The 17,370-nt window shown below is 37.1% G+C and overlaps 1 protein-coding gene across 1 annotated transcript in view; it reads right to left on the bottom strand.

Moving 5' to 3' along the window:
* The window catches only part of PLS1 (plastin 1), a 41,686-nt gene that overhangs the window by 14,342 nt on the left and 9,974 nt on the right, over positions 1–17,370 (bottom strand). The window contains exons 2-8 of the mRNA XM_054282575.1: positions 7,684–7,791; positions 5,314–5,477; positions 4,071–4,200; positions 2,441–2,573; positions 1,466–1,547; positions 412–577; positions 174–316 (exon numbers count right to left, since the gene is read on the bottom strand). Coding sequence (XP_054138550.1) covers positions 174–316; positions 412–577; positions 1,466–1,547; positions 2,441–2,573; positions 4,071–4,200; positions 5,314–5,477; positions 7,684–7,753 — 888 coding nt within the window. The 5' untranslated portion in view covers positions 7,754–7,791. The remainder of the gene's footprint in view (positions 1–173; positions 317–411; positions 578–1,465; positions 1,548–2,440; positions 2,574–4,070; positions 4,201–5,313; positions 5,478–7,683; positions 7,792–17,370) is intronic.

Here is a 17,370-nt window from a genome sequence, read left to right as displayed (position 1 = left end):
GATAGAAGAGATCAAAATAATTCTCTTTCAGTGTTGAAAAATGCAGGATAAACCCGCAGTCAGATAAAGCAGATTACTATTGTACCCAAATTCTCCTGATCTGACAGTTTTTTTCTATACACTGTGTGTTTTAATACCACTGTGTTCAATTATGAGAAGAAATAACTACATACCTTGATGTCTTGGCTGAAGTTAGTGATTCTCTGCCACCCTGCATTGGCCAGATGGTAATTCACCCAGCGCAGCAAGAGGTCTTCTGGGGAGAGCTTCATTAACTCATCCAGCTCTTCCCCTTCATTTAGCAAGGCAATAAGAGCTAAAAGCAAGTTTGAAAGAAAGCTGAGATCACTGCTATTGTGGTCTGAGCTAATTCCAAGGGGCTGGCATTGCTATAGCAGGCATTACTCTTACCTTCATTTCTGGAGATCTCAATATCAGCAAAAAGGCCAACTTTAATGATCTGCCACAAGAGTCCCAATACCAAGTGTGGTTTTCCTTCTTGCAAATCTTGTGATCCAATATTGACAACTGTGCAGCCAATGGCAGATGCTGAGTTCAGAGCCAGGTTTAAGTTTTCCTATTTGGAATATCATCATTTAACAAACTTGGGAGATTGTATTTTTTAGTAAAATTGTTCATATTAAACTTTGGAAGAAAAAATGCATTAATTCAATGGCTTTGAATGGAAAACTGCACTCTGCAGGTTTTTGTTAACTACCTTGCATCTTACCAAAATTTTATGAAAACAATGACAGTGTTAATATGGACCCACTTAAAAATTGTGGGCCACCTTCTGCAGCTGGAATTACTGAGGAATACTTTAATAAAAATATTTTTACCCACATAAAGGATTTAGAATATAGTGTGGTTTAACTTGTCATATTTTAACACCACTGCCTAAAATAAAGTCTGCCGTTTAACTGAGGCTTTTATCAGCAGTTTTTTTCTCACTGGGTTGGTAACTTATGGATCTACTTCCCTTTCCAGCCCTGTTTTCTTAAACCCAAACTAAGTTCTTAAAAACTGTTGCTGTCAAACTTTTCCATGACTTCATACACAATTAAAATAGATCTCCTCATCCTCTGTCAAAGCTACTCTCCAGTACTGAAAGTGCATCATCCTATCACAGAATATGCAGCCATGCAGATACTTTCTGCATGGCTAAAATACAACCTGGCTATCCACTCAAAGTCTAAAATTATTTACTTCAGGTACTCAGTAAGGCAAAACAAAAATAGCTAATAGGGAAGGAATTAGAGAAAACAAGAACACAATATTTTTTTCTGTAAATCATCTAAGAAATAGGAGAATACAGTAGAGTTTTTTAGAAAATATAAGCTCATGCTTCAGGGTTTTTTTATTACATATGATTTTTAATTTTTTTTTTTCTCCACCAGAAGAGCTATCATTAAAACAGAAAAATACTTTCTCATTTGTGGCAAGTTCCTATTCATGCAGTACTTACAGAAATAGTGAAAGGAGTGAGTTTTTTCTTATTAATAGCCCTTTCATCAATTGTATCTGGTTGTGAAAAGTTGATCATTTTGCTAAGAAAGAAAAGTCAAGAGTTTATTCAAACTTCCATTTCTCAGAAAATCTATAATTTGGTTATAAACTACTAACACTCAGCTAGCTGCACACATTTCTGACAAGATTAAAAAAAAACAACAACAAAAAAAAGACCATTGTCTAAATCTCCTCTCCCCTATTAAATAACTGCACATTCATTCAGAATGCCTCAGATAATATATTGCATCTTCCTTTTGTAATTAACAGATCATATTTATAATTGTCAAAGAAAGCTCCTGAGATAAAAACTGTTAACCAAAGTAATTTAAATGGTCTCTACTGAAAAACTGTAGTATAATCAGTGTATTCCTGCACTGCATTTCTGTAGTACCTTGTATCTACGTGGATCTCAGACTAATTCACATCAACACTAACAGCTAATCCCTTGTTGCCATGGTGTGTCAGTAAGTACTAGTAATCCACTTTAACTAGAAAGTTACAGCAGACTGAAGTTAAGGGACCTACTATATGTTCTCTGTTTTGCCATGGATTTAAATTCAAATTTCTTTTCCTGATATCCCATGATTTAATGACTAAAAGTAGTAACTTTTAAAAATATTTAAAATAGTCAAGTTTTCTAATTATTTCAAGTAATGAATTTATGAACTGTTTAATTATCTCCTTATAAACAGCCTGCACATATCTGGCATGAATAATTATGGGTCTGAAGAGGAAAACTGCTTCTATAACGTATGCACAGAGTCACATGGAAAATATGCTAAAAATCACATTTCTATGGGCAAACAAATGAAATATTTAAGAGTGGGGTCTTGATCTTAACGCCTGTCTAAAGTTTTCCAATTCATGTCACTGTGATCAGCATTTAACCTTTGAGATTAATTTCCTTTCTTTCTCATAGCCTTGGACTCACCAAAGAAGGATGCCATCTGCAAGGGATTTAAACAGACTGGCATCTGATGGGTTCATTGGTAGGAGGTGCCTACAGTCTGGGTCATCTTGTAGAGCTTTATTTATCCAATTAACAAAAGCAACTTTTTCTTCCTCTGAAAAGAAAGACATCATTAAAATAAAAGATGAACATTTCCAGGAAGACATACTAGTAACAGCATACTTGGGTCATCTGCAACAAAACCCCTTAATTTCACAGAGGTCAGTTATTAAAAAAATCAGAGCAATGACAAAAACCACAAAAAAATGGTAAGTACAGATTGACCTTTCTCCCACTGCACCCTCTAAGTATCTGGTGATTTTCTGAAGGATAACATGAATATCATAGGAACATCTGAGAAAAGGTATCTTCAAGGCTGACTTCAAATTTGGTTTCTCAGCAATTACAAAGAAGAGGTGAAGACATCTCATCTGAAATATGCAACATGTCACTGCATGCACTGTTTGCTTAAAATGAGTGTTTGATTCAGCCTTCTGCTGGACTTCAGAGACTGGCAGCCTTTTGAGACTGATCTGAAGTGCTGAGCTGTCTTTAGCTTTGAGAAACTTAAGTTTAATATCTCAGTTATTTGAAGCACCTGACTCACTACACTTCTTTTCTAGAGCACACTTCACCTCATCATAAACAAGATGCTGGGTGAGGCCAGGCCAGGTGAACCGTGCTCTAGTGAGGTTTGTTTCTTTCCCCCAAAAACAAAACTGCATCTAAAGAATCACCTCTGATGCCCTACAGGCATCCTTTGGGATGGAGCATATCCCTGCTTTAAGGATGCACCAGGTATAGCTGGTGCTGGAATCCTACTGAAAAAGAAGATATTGCCACCTTTGGTTAATCAAAGTAAACCATACTCATTTACAGAACCTTAACACAATCTGGAACAACACAAATTCCAGACTTAAGTCAATCAAAAAAGTTGCAATATTGCTGATTGCAACATGATCCTAGAAGGCGGCTCACACTCTAGCCAGGAGCTGCAATGCAATTAGGCACAATTATCAACTTAAATTACATGCAGCAGGAGGAGGTAGAAAGAAACAGATCAAATATTAAAAGCAGCTTCTTCAGAGTGAGACAGTCTATACAAAAACCATGTACAAGTGAACAATTCCATAATGCAGAGACAGCTGAGGAGGGCAATCCATCCAGAAAGGATATGTGGTGGTTTGTTAGTGGGGTTTTAATTCATGTTAGTTAACACTGTGGAAATGAAAATGAGGATTCATTCATTTTTTAATCTGAATATAGGAATGAGTGTCCATTAGCACATAATGAAGGCAAAAACTTGACTAGCTTTACTAGAAGTACACCAAAGGGGCTTTTCCTCCCCCACAAGGTGTCAGTGCTTGTTTCCCTCGTTTGTTCTCATACAGATGCCCAACTTGCCTCCAAGTGCAACTGAGTGAAACTAAGCAACAACTGAACAGAGCTAATAAACTACCACCCACACTTACTTTGTCTATCTCCATAAGCTTTTGCTGTGTTAATTTGCTTTTATGGCCAACAGTTTCCAGTTAGATTCTGTTTTATCTGTAGTGCAAATTCAATGAGTCTTCCTCCACGGAAAATTTGCCCGTGTTTGATTATTTCTTACCTGAATAAGAGTGCTGCGTCCCCTCACTAGATATTGCTGATGTTCCTCCAATTGCTGTAATACCTTGCTTTTTGTTTATTGATTTTCTGAAAGATTTGCTAACATCTTTGCTTTTCAATTCCTGAATTATCTTAAATTAAAAAAATAGAAAGCATTTTGTGATTGATTGTACCTTCAAATAACTGTTAAATCATCTAGGTAGTCTAGAGTCAGTAGTTAATCTGTCTGAATTTCTTTGATATTTAAAATTACTTCTTGTCTAAAAAGAAATAATTACTGTTTGGATAGCTGTATCTATACTGGATATCTAACATATTATTTCACAGTGAATATCTCTATTAAGCCATGCTATCTAAAAAAATAGACATACAAAGATCAACACAATTTTTCCATAGATATTTTGGTAAACTGAAGAACACAACTAAAGATACACACAGTTTTGATGATGATAGTATATTTTTTCCACTGATTTCCCCACATGCTTTGCATGTAAAAGGTTCTAATGTGACAGTTAAACATGCCCTTCCTTTATCAAGCTAATACCATTCTCCCCCTGCCTGCAATGTAACCCACATTGAATACATCAGTATGTCCTAGGTTTGCCCAAATACTGCAGAGGTCTCAGACTGACAATGAAGTAAAAGACACAGTTAATACCTGGAAGCAAATACCTGCATGTTTAGAATCTCAGAAAGAAAGATCAATCCCTAATTCAACAAGCAACCTTGTGCAATTAGCAGCAGTACTCTAATTTCAAAACAAAACATCATCATCCCCAAGCACCCACAACCAACAGCCTGATAAGTTCTTGTTTCTTTTAAAATGCACCAGTGAGTGATTCTCATTAGAAAAGCCTAAAGCTTTGAAATCTGCTCAGTGAAAGGGAAAATTTGTACCTCACTCCCAGTAATAAACAACCATTAGTATAGAGATTAAGCACAGTGAAGCACTGCTAAGAGCATTCAGAGGCTGCTATCCAATTGTCTGCTCTTTTGTCAGAGTGAGGGCTGACCCCACAGTGCCTACAATATGTACTCCTTCCCCTCACCTTGGAGGAAACAGAAAACAAGACTGATTGCAACTACTGTTCTTTCACATGCAACATTAACTAGGAGTGTGAAAGATAAAAATTAGAAAATAACAATATAGGATATTGTAGGTTGTCACAGAAAACTCAAAATAATAGTTATATATAAAAATAGCACTTAGCACAGTAGAGAAACATCCAAAGGGAAGGCCTTACAGAGACAAATTCTTCAAAGTTGATTTTCCCATCCTTGCTGCTATCTGTCACCAAAATGATTTTTTCTACAATCTCCCGGACTTTGTAACCAGGCAAGGGCAGACTTGCTTCTTTGAACAGGTCTTGAAGCTCGTAATCACTGACATACCCACTGTTGTCAATATCTGTAGAATGAAAGCACAAGTTGTTATACTCATTCAAACCCATGCATATTCATGTACTAAGGTATGGTAACTGTTAAGAATAAATGAAGCATGTTAAACACAGTTCTAGGAGATGAGTGTTTCTTTCTCTGATATAGATAAGTATGAAGGAATGCTTGTGGATTGGAGACATAACTATCTAGGACTTGTTCCATCTTCTTATATGCTTTCTCAGGAACTATCTTCTGATCCCAGAGCACAGATAGAACAAGATAGCAAATTTGCAAATAGTGAAGTTCAAGATTTTCTTATTTTTTTAAGACTCACAACAAAATTATCTATCAACATTTCAAGTCAAAGGGACATCAATTAATATATGCTTACTGTAATATTAAACCATTTGCAATCAGTAAGCTCAAATCTGATGCATGTTGTGATTACAAGAGCTCTATGAATTATATATTTGCAAGAAATTTAAGAGAATATCACAATGAATCAGAAACAGAATCAGATGATGTGGCCACTCCTCTGACTTGTCAGATGCTCCCACTTTTGTTTGTTTTTTTTTACTTACTAGTTAAAAATATCTCTTCATATTGCATCTAGTATCAGAACTCAGTCAATGATACCAGAGTTGATGAATGCCTCCCATGACAGAAGGGCAAGCAGAGAAACATGCTTTCATTCCCAACCATAATTAATTGCTATACAGTAATTTTTTTTGTTATCCATACTACACTATATAGCTTCTGTACAGCTTCATAAGGCAGCCACATTTCACTACAGGCAAAAGGCTAAAAATGCAGGGTGAAAATAAAAAATAATTGTGGTTTGGATACTATCAAAAGTTCACAAATCAATACACAAACTTGATGTCTGCATATGCATTAATTCATTCACTGGCTTGCGGACATGTAAGACCACACATAATAACAGGGATGGTCTAACCATGAGAGGACATGCTCATGAGCTCACTCAGATTACCAGCTATTTTATTTCTCTAGGTTCATCTTTCACTGAGGGTAAGTTTCCATGATGACAAGCTGAGAGTTAAATAAATGCCTTCTCTCAGTTTACCAATTTAGTTGCAAGTACTTTATCCATAAAGACATTAGAAATGTGAAAAAAATTAAAACCAATCTTGCTTAATTTTTATGTTTTACAGAAAGCATAAGGAAAAAATGCTCTTCAGGGAGTAGGAGCAGTACAGACATTCTTCAAGCTGAAATAGGAAAAGATGCAGGTAGAGGATGGAGATAAAGAATACAGATGGTGAAAACCAAACATATAGAAAAGCTGTCAGACAGCACCAGTGAGTCTCTAGCTGTGCTAACATCTCTTAGCAGACTGATACAAGTATATAGTGCTCTTCTCCTTGGTCTGCCATCCCAGCACCTGCAGGATACAAACCACTTGAGCTACAGATGTCCTGATGATTGTTTAACAGCAACTCAGGAATTATCTTCCATGGATGTATCATACTCCCTGTAGAATTTCTATTCTTTGTTTGGTCTCAACAACATCCTGAGTCAATGGGTTCATTGTTCTGTTATTTATTGTAAAGTTAGTATTTTTAATTTTAATTTCCTGACTCTCTACTGGGCATCATGTAATAGCTATATTGGCATATCCTAAGTAATTCCCTCTTCACTTCTTCATACTACCCATGATCTTCCAAATCTCTAACATACTTCCCAATAGTTTCTTTACCAAGTAAAGACTCCTAATATTTAAGAGTTCTTGCCTAAAATGATCCTGTTCCCCCCATCATGACTGATTACAATCATGGTTGTTTGAGTTCCTGAGCAGCACACTTACACATCACCCCTCAGTAAATAAAAAATAAAGCAGATATGAACATTCACAACAGCAGTGCAATCTGGAAAAAAGGGTGAGCTGCTATATAATTTCTTACACATTCTGTGTGCTCTGATTAATCTGTAAACATCCTCTCAAGCATACAAAACTGTACAGTTATTTATTAACACTGGTATAACAAAGCTGATCTTATTAACAAAAGATAAAAAAATCTCCAAGTTTAGCTCTCTCAAAACATAAAATCTGATTGAATAAATGAAATTATTAGTTCAGCAAAGCATGCAAATAAAGCAAAAACCAAGTGTTGGTAACCTAACATGAAAATATAGAACACCTGAAGCTTAATCAAAAGTTTTTCCAAATTAAGGAGTTCAGAAACCTGAATTTTGACTCCTTATTTAAAACACACCTATTTTGCCAAATGCCTCTCGTAGATCTTCAAGCTCTTCACGAGAGATAGTAGTTATGTTGTTCTCCATCTTCAGCCAGCAGAAGTGTTGTCCTCAATTGCTAATACCTAATAATAACAATAAACAGGTAAGATATGAGGCAGGCCATAATTCCAGACACATAGAAGTTACTGATCTATTCAACACGAGGCACCAGACCTGAATGACAGGTCCAGGCCTGACACACTTAAAACGTTACAAACAACACTTTAAAGTACATCAGATACCTATAGCAATTCTTTTCACTGCAATAGTGAATGAAAATTCACAACAGCAGCACCTGTTTACCTACATTTGATGTTTTCATTTGCATAGAATAAACACTGGCCAACAACCTTCCTCCACTGCTTAAGTGGTTTTCTAGCATTAAAATCTTCTCATACTTCAAAAAAAAAAATTCTGGAAACATTAATTTCTAAGTGAGATGCAGTATCATTGCCAAGCAGTGGTAGTGCTGGAATCTAGCCCTGCAAAGCACTGAGCACTCCAACATTTACACAACATCAACCTCAGTGGGACACTTCCAAGGACCTGCCCACAATCTGTCAGTGAACACCAGGGGGCCTTTCCATGACTCCAGGAGGTACCACCAGCTGAACTCTACCACTCTTCTGACACCCTGCTGTCTCCTAACACGGTCAGAGCTGAATGAAGGCTTTCACTGAGCAAAGATTGCAGTCTCACTGGGAGCCTTTCTCTACTGACCTCTTAGCAAAGCAGAACAAAACTGAAGGCACCTTCACAGGGTTTGATAAATCCTATGAAAGACTTTGCCTCTTATCAAAGCTTTACTTCAACAGGATGATTCAGATTTATTGGCAGTAAGTAGAGCTTTGTAAAGAAGCCCCATGCAGTTGCCTCCACACCCAAGTTTATATTTGTATTTGTCATTTTCCACCGTGCAGTGCCACTGGCACACACAAGGCAAGCCCAGGGCAGCACAGCCCTGCCTGCACTAAACTCTGAGTGCACTTGGCTGGAGACAGAGGGAGCACAGGCTGCTACAGGAGGGGTTGTGCCTGTCCTAAATGTCCAAGTTTCATCTTTGCATTTACTATATAAGCCAAAAATGACAAAAATCCACCTCACACAAATATTTTCATCAAAGTTGTTCTAAACTTGCCTAAGTTTTCCTTCTGCTTTAGTGCTTTTTCTTTAGAGCAAGAAAAAATACATTCCTGGAATGACCAAGATCACAATAAATATATTCAGGCCTGCTAAATGCAGCTGCTTCTTCCCCAAAAATCCTGCATACCAGCAGAACAGGGCTGTTACCCACTGGACAAGACTCTAGAAGAGAAAACCTGACTTCAGCAATCAGTTTTAGCATGAATCATGCTGGATGCCCTTAGGAAAGGCTGTACTTTTGCTTCCCCAACTTTTGTGGAATTTTTTTCTCCCCCAATGCTATATAAACAGAGTTCTTAAACAACAGGGGGTTGCTTTAAAGAGATCTTGCCTACTTTACTTGGGTTAGTATTTTCTGTGTCTTCATTGGGACTGCTCCTGTGGGTCACACAGGATATGGCCTTGAGTGTGGGTGGCAAGTTAAGTCTTTTTCCTTCATGTCACTAGATCTTATTTAAGTACTAAAATCCTTCTTACCCGTTTTGCTAAGCTTACTAATAGCATGTACCAGTGCCCATAATCAAAAGAAAAGAAATTAAAATATATGTTCAGAAGAAATAACCCTTCACACAGATATCTCTGGAAGTGCAAGTACCTTCATTGGGAACCTGATGTAACAATTCAAGAAATAATGAACTGTGGAAAAATTGATGAAAAAAATAAAACATTTAAATGTAAATTACAAAGGAAATTTAAATGGGTCTAAATCTAAAAAAAAAAAACCCAAAAAGCAAACAGATGACACTCCTCTGAAATACAGAAATGGCATGACAAATCATAAGTGAAATATTTAGCTATGCAAGTATAAAAGACACCATCACTTTTGCATGCACCATTGAAGTTAACTATTTACCATTATCATGACTCAGATCTTATACATTTCTGCAAAGTTGCATAAAATTAGTTTCACTCCTTTTATAATTGATAATTCAGATTTTCCAGCATATTCTATTTAATAAAATAGCAATCTTTGATTTCCAAAGACGGTGATTATTTCAGTTACACAGTAGAAACATCTGTTTTTGAATGAAGCAGAAAAAGAAAGCTAATAACTGCTCTAAAGAGACAGCCTTAAATAGCCTATGATATCCTGACAGGGTAAATTATGGCAGAAGTGCTGCAATCGTGGTTCAGGCATTCAGGAGAGTCAGAGCTTGAACACTCAGAGACAACACCTTAACTAGTCAGACATTACAGACAATTCCAGTCCACAAACAGGGACCTTCTATCTAAGCTAATAAATACCCTGCACACCCAGACTCATCATCACCCAATATGACTCAGGGCACAGGCAATTCTGACAAGATTTAGCCTCCAGAGGTATCTGGGTCTTGGAACTGTGACTACCTGTTCAAAGGTATATTCATTTCCAGAGAACATTTCCCTGTACTCTGAGGATGTTCATATGACACTTAGATTTTCTGTAGTCTCCACCTACAACAAACCATTTCCTGCTGCTCCAGGACAGGGTAGGTACAAACACTGTTGTAATGCTGATGAAGTACCCTTGATCCTTTTTTTAGTCCTTGAAAATGTGCTTAGTATGAACTGACAATATTTATGTAGTCCTAGCCTGCTTCCTATGCCTGGAAGGCTTTTTCAATCTAAAGATAATTCACTGGACACTGCTGGAAATCATCCACATCCAACATCAGACAGATCCAAACTACTGTTGGTACCACTGTGGTATTTCTTTGTGTGCAGAGGAGTATCTATGGCTGAGCAACCACAAAAGATGGAGTAGGTCAAAGAGAGCTCCTGCCACATTTCTGACCTGTTATCAAAGCTGTCAGAAAAAAACAGAGCAGTTAATTGGCAATCAGGCCCAATAGTTGTCTCCATCCATGCAGGCAAGCGGCAATTTCTTTCCCAGTTCTTCATTTCAAATTCTGTTTGCCTCATTTCCACACGCAGCTGCTACTGCAGTGACAATGGAGTTTAGAATGCTGACTCGAGAGCCTATTTTCTTTTGTTGCTGCTCTTTTTGTCTGCATCAGGGACACACCTCCTCCATCCCTGCTGCAAATACTGCCTATTGCTGCATCATTCTTAAAGCTCTTGTCTCTAATTACAGCCAAGAGAGCATAATTTGCATATACAGGTTGTGCTTTTATATCAACAACCAGCTGGTTATTACTATGTACTATCTGTAATTACAAAACATGAAAATTCTCCTCTTATTTGACTTTGAATCTGCTACAGATTTTAATGGGAAAAAATCCCCCCAAAACACAGTTTAACCTGTAGTATTCCTGTGTTAGTTATCCAGGACTCTTTAGGTCAATGTGATGAGAACAGGATAGCTTTCAAGCACTATTAGTGTCTTTTAATAAACTAGGAGTTCTGTCCAGTCTCAGTGAGAAGATAATGCATTGTAAGGTATAAGACACACAAAAGAAACTTTAAAATAAGAATATGCATCACATATTCCTTTTAGACAGTAAGGAAAGAGGAAATGCTAATTAAAAATTACTGGAAATATCTGCATATAATAAAGATTTGAGCAATGGAACTGACATTCAGAATGTTGGCTTGATATGAACACACACACACAGAGGTTTCCGATGTTTTTCAAGAAGCTAAAACTACCCAGGTTTGTTTGTTCTGTTTATTTTTTTGGTTTCCCTACCCCAACTCATCTTAGACTGAAAGAACTTATTTATGCCAAGATTATTCTTGTCCTTCAAGTAAAAAGATGATTAGGGGCCAACTGAATTGATCCTTTAATAACATGAAAGCACAAATTGTTTTAGGGGTTGCACTGGTGGTCTGCAATAAAACAGCAGTGGTGATTAATCTGAATTAAATTAGGAAAAGGTATTTTTTTATCTTATTGTGATAAGTCTCAACCTTTATGACAAAATGAATAATCACTAGAGTTCAGTGGCTGTATAATTTTATTGTTATTGTTGCTTGCCCTGGTACAGGGTATGGAAAGATAACTTATCTTTCCTGTATCACTAGTAAGGCTGCAGGAGACATCATGAGGAAAGAACTGAACTGTCTGGTATGCAAAGTGAAAGAAGCCTTCATTGTGGAACAGTCACACAATCACAGAATGTCAGGTTGGGAGGCACAGCAAGAACCAGCCAGTCCAAAAAGCACTCTCTGGACAAGATGGTCCAGCAGCCTCCCCAGCCAAATCTTAGAAGTGTCCAATGTTGGGGAATGCACCACTACCCTGGGGAGATTATTGCAATGGCTGACTTCCTCTTAGCAAAAAATTGTCTTGTGACCAATTGAGTGTCCCCAGGAGCAACCTGGAGATACTACCCCTCCTCTTTTCCATGTGAGTTCTTTTAAAAGGGAGTAACCACCCTTTAAACACTGCAACATGGTGATAAGGTCTCCCCTAAACCTTCTTTTCCCAAGGCTGAACAAGATCTTCTTTTCTCAAGGCTGAACGAACCCAGTTCTCTCAGTCTTCCCTTCTATGGCAGCTTCCAGTCCTCTCATCATCTTTGTGGCCCTTCTTTGGACCCCCTTCAGCCTGTCCACATCTTTCTTTGCAGCAGAAATCAAAACTGGACTCAGTATCCCAGGTGTGGCCAGCTCTCTAATTGGTTCAGAAAGAACTAATCTAACACACCTGCAGACTGATGAGCACTGGCATCATAAAGAAAAAAAAGATAAAAAAGAGATCCACTCCAAATGCAGCAAAGAGAGCACCAAAAGGTCAAAGTAATTAGCTATATACACAGATATTTAGATACAATATATATATACACATGCATATATATGTATGTATGTATATATATATAAAAGGTATTGCAAGCACACGGGTAATTTTTGAAAGAAGAGATGGGTACAATTACGGTATCAGTTACAGTTATTAGCACAGGAGTATGAAGAGCAAAGTTCTTCCAATATTATACAGTCAGTCTGAAGCTTCACAACCTGGAACACTCATAAATTATATTTCTCAGCCTAGCTTATAAACATGACTGGATATATTTATGAGGATAGAAAGTATTTAATAACTAGAAGCTAGAGGTTAACAATGAAGAAATATATAAACCAATATTCAACATATAAACCAATAATCCATGGAATTTTCCTCAGTCTTTTAGGAATGACATTACACAGTGAATAAGGTACAATTAAAGAGGGAAAAATAGTATTTTTACCTTCACTGACCTTTGCTAAAGTAAGGCTATCAAACCAGCCACAATGATAAATTTTGTGTCTACAAAACATGTATGTCATGAAAGGAGGACTAGATGTACACTGAAATTAATTACTCACTCCATAGGAATTTATTCAACAGTACAGTAACTATGGTAAGTAACAGAATCAACATTTCCTCTATGCCTTTAAGATAAACCTGGATGAATAAGAAGTAAAACAAGCTGAGATATTTGATTATTAGACTGGTCATGGGCCTGTTCTGAGTTCACTTACTGTGGTGTAAGTACAGAACAATTTCATGAGGCTCACGTCAGGATTAAGAGCAACTCTCTTATAAGGCAGATAAAAGCTCACTTCAGTAAGATACCTTTTCATCCAAACAAAATGCCTCCAGCCTCATTTGGCTGCTAGGTGTACAGACCAGCCATGCAAATTTATCAACAGTATCAGTTTCATGCAGTTTCCTTTGCATGCATCATTCAAGAGGATCTCAAACTGCCTGTGCTTTGTGTTGTTGCATTCAGCACTCCAAATAAAATATATCAACAGAAACCTTACCTATGCCTATACCACTCACAAGCAAGTCATTTTGAAAAAGGGCTGTTGCACACTGAGTTCATGGAAAAAACTTTCATGAAATGTCCTGCCAACCTAACCTCTTTACAGTCTAGCTACACCAACATTTTGGGCTGAATTTGACCAAATGGATTATCTCAGATCACATGTGACCCATCCTGCTTTGGTTAATAAGTTATTTTTTAAACATTTCTTCAAGTTTCACCTGCTTCCAGCACAGAGCTGTGAGTATTGTCATCAAGGGCAAATCTGAAATATGACATTCTCTGTGAAACTGAGAGAGAGAGGGACACTGAGGTGACACAAGTCAATAACACCAGCCCTGAAGAGCTGTGCACGCAAGTTACTGCATTCTTCAGCAAGTAACAGAGCAGCAAAGGAGTTAATTTTTTTATTTCTGTAATACAGTGTGTCCAAGGCTCCCTACCTGATAGCAAACCATTTCCAGGCAAATACATAAACAAAGCTGCTTCCATGCAACAAGCAGCTTTTCTTTAGGACTTGAGAACACCAGGAAAATCAGTATTAGAAAAAACAGAAACAAGATTTTTCTTACACATCTCTTGATAAGACACAACACTTCTGTTTTTTAGAACACAAGATCAGACTGTCTACAAAAACAATGTACCCCCTAATCTGAAGCAAAATCATTCTACTTTTGAGATAAAATTTATGTTTTCTGTGATGAAAATGTCAAGATTCAGTATCTTAACAATCTTCATCTTTTATGTAATTTAAATATATTACCTTTCCAATAAATTATGGAGTACAGAATCAAAGTATACAATACAAAATAATAAACCTGTGCCATAATACAATAGCAAAATAAGGGACAAAAACGAAGTTTCCCTACAGATTTTTTAACATGGTTGGATTCAAAAAACTCCAAGCCAAAGTAGAAGTCTGATACAGTGAATCCGCTAAAGTGGCACTTGCTCTCACTTTTATTATGGACAGCCTTTAGCTTGGTGAAAGTTCAATAACAGCATGTAGATGGTATCCAAATTATGTCAGGAGAAGTACTGACATAAGGAAAATGGAAGTGTAGAAAGAATCTGAATACACTCTAACCATAAATCTTAATTACCTTTTATGCTATCTCACCATCTTTCATGGTTTTCATTCACAACAACACAAATATTTAGTCAAGAAAAAGAACACAAAAGGGCTAAGAACTTAATTTTTAACATAAACATACCAACTATCCACCAATATGACTGTTTCCACTAAAAAGTGTTTTCAGAATTCATTGTGAATAAAAGCAGCTTATGAAATAGAATAAACAGGAACTGAGTTACTACATTCTACAGTAGAAAAGGATGGTCCTGTTAGGTCGGTTCCAAGAAGTTTGAGCCTCTCACTTGGTAGGCAAACAGCTTGGGAACAGAAGTTTAAATGCCTGGATGACATCAGAAGGTGTGCCACCAACCTAAAGCAGTTCAGCTCTGGAACATCCTATCAAGCCTCACAGCTGGCCTAAAGGAGATTAGTTACTGTGGCATAGACGACATCCTGCTCAATTGCATTCCAACAGCTTCAACTGTACGGATTTTCAGAATCTCTAATAATCATCTCACACATAAAGAAATTAAAAACTTTGGAAACAAGTAAGTGTAATGCAATTGAAATCTCCTTCCAAGAGAGACAGAAGCAGTTCTTGTTTGGTGCTGCCATGGAAACACAAGTGGTAGTGTAAACACTCAATGTCTCAGTTTCATAGTTCATAACGCAGAATGTCATAGACATAATAATATTTTGATTTTCCAATAAGGAAGTATTGCATCCAGCAACAGTATCTACATGCTGTTAATGACACACAGTTGCAACACAAGGACAGGAAACAATGAGCAAAAACAGTGTGAGAAGTGGGACTAGAGAATTCTCTTGGAGGACTCAAGATCACACAGCAGACCTTCCATTTGTTGAGCAAATCCTCTAACAAGTGACTCCTGAAGACTACTGGAAAATGTACGTTTGTAGAAACCACAAGGTTTGTAGTACATGTGACCTTTGTGGGTGTGATTCTAACCTTCCTAATGTAATCATTTTAGCGTTGCTTTGTTTCTACCTTATTGTCCAGAGTCTAGAATATTTTTTACCTTTTACTGACACAGTTAAAACTAGTCCTTACAAAGGAAATTCACAAGTCCTGGTATAAAACTTGCTGCCCATTTCTGCTGTGTGGCTTACGCTTGAGAGATCCATTTTCATCTCTGTGTTTCTGATATATAACTATATATAGCCTACTTCTATTTGTCATTAAAATCACCTGTACTTTCAATTAAAAACTTCATTTTTGTTAGTCATTAACAGGTTTTTCTTAGACAGCTCAAGAACACTACTTAAACTGCCCACTATAACCCAAAAAATAATGCTAACAGAAGTGAAGCAACCCCACCACCTCATCTTTTTATCCAAGAATCTGAAGCTGGAGTTTTGAATTAAACATTTAAAGGCATCGTTCTGAAAAAACTCCTGCTTTTCCATTTCCCACATGGCAATGTATTTAAGCAATTCATGACTTCAGAAATACATTCTAATTAATTAGCAAGGAAGTAACAGAATTAAGTTGGATTGGTGCAAGAAACTTCTTTACCTGTGTAAACAGCAAAATGTTTACAATGGTCCAAGACGCATTTGACAGAGCCTTGAATAGAAAATTCAATCAATATAATGTATTGGTTCATTTATCTGACAAATTCTTATCTCTTCTCACCATCAATATAATTTAACTTCTCCAATTTGTTACTCTCCAAGTATCAGTTTATTATACCGAAACCTGTGTCCCATGCTGACTCATCATTTGGCTTCCCTCAAAAACGGGCTAGACCCTCCTTCCTGGGGAACTTGTTCAAGCTCCTATCAAGCACCTTTCCCACTCCTCCTGTTCCAAAGGCTTCCCTTGCCTCACAAACCTTGTCCTCATATCTTTGTACCTTTGCTCGTGCATCACTTCTGCATGCATCCACAGTGACCAGGAAAATGCCCTCTCTCTGGAGGGCCACAGGTGCCAAGGATCAGGCTTTCCAATTAACACTGGAAGTTTCTACCTCAGATGCTGAGACCAAAAGCAAGGAAAAAATACAGGCTGAACCAAAACTACAGCAGCCAAATAAAGGAATTGTGGCAAAACTAATTCCTACAAAGGTCAAAGCATCACAGCACTTTCAGCATGCAAATACACGTTAGAAGGAAAGAGCACCAATACATAGAGAAAATTTCATGAGTTTACTCATAAAACCTCTTTGATTACCAGTAACTGCTCTGAAGAACATAATTATTTTTTAAGTCCAAACCTGGTGCCTCTGTGACATTCCACCAGAGCAAACTACACTAAAATATAAATGGAAAGGCTACACTACTAAAAGCAAGTTCATTCAGGAACTCCATCCTCAAGTCACTCTTTTGTGCCTAGGCTGACATTACATATCAAGTTTACAACACCAAAAGAGAGAGTTAAAAGACACACCAGCAAATGATACTTAATCTCTTTCCTTCTCTGTCTAGGTTTAGGTACATGCAGCTTTTGTCAGCATGCAACTACCATGACAAATATAAGCTGCATTATTTTTAAAGGGCATTTCAGTTGGAAAACATCCTGAAATTCTTATTGAAATAGCTGGATCAATAAAAACCTCATACTCAGAGCTCATGTGTTGACAGAACCCTCAGTTGACAGTAGGACTTTTTGAGTATCCCAGTCCTCTCAAATAAGATTCATAGGTCGAATTTTATGCTTCAATTATTCTTTTAATAATAAACTTCCTTAATAAACTACAACACTGCTAGTTAATTACTAAACAGAAAAGCTAATG

Source organism: Melozone crissalis, unplaced genomic scaffold, assembly GCF_028551555.1.
Source record: "Melozone crissalis strain CALT ecotype California unplaced genomic scaffold, PUWL_Pcris_2 ptg000034l_1, whole genome shotgun sequence".
Lineage (NCBI taxonomy): Eukaryota > Metazoa > Chordata > Aves > Passeriformes > Passerellidae > Melozone > Melozone crissalis.
The sequence above is the reverse complement of the archived record's forward strand: the minus strand, read 5'-3'. Positions and strand labels throughout refer to the sequence as shown.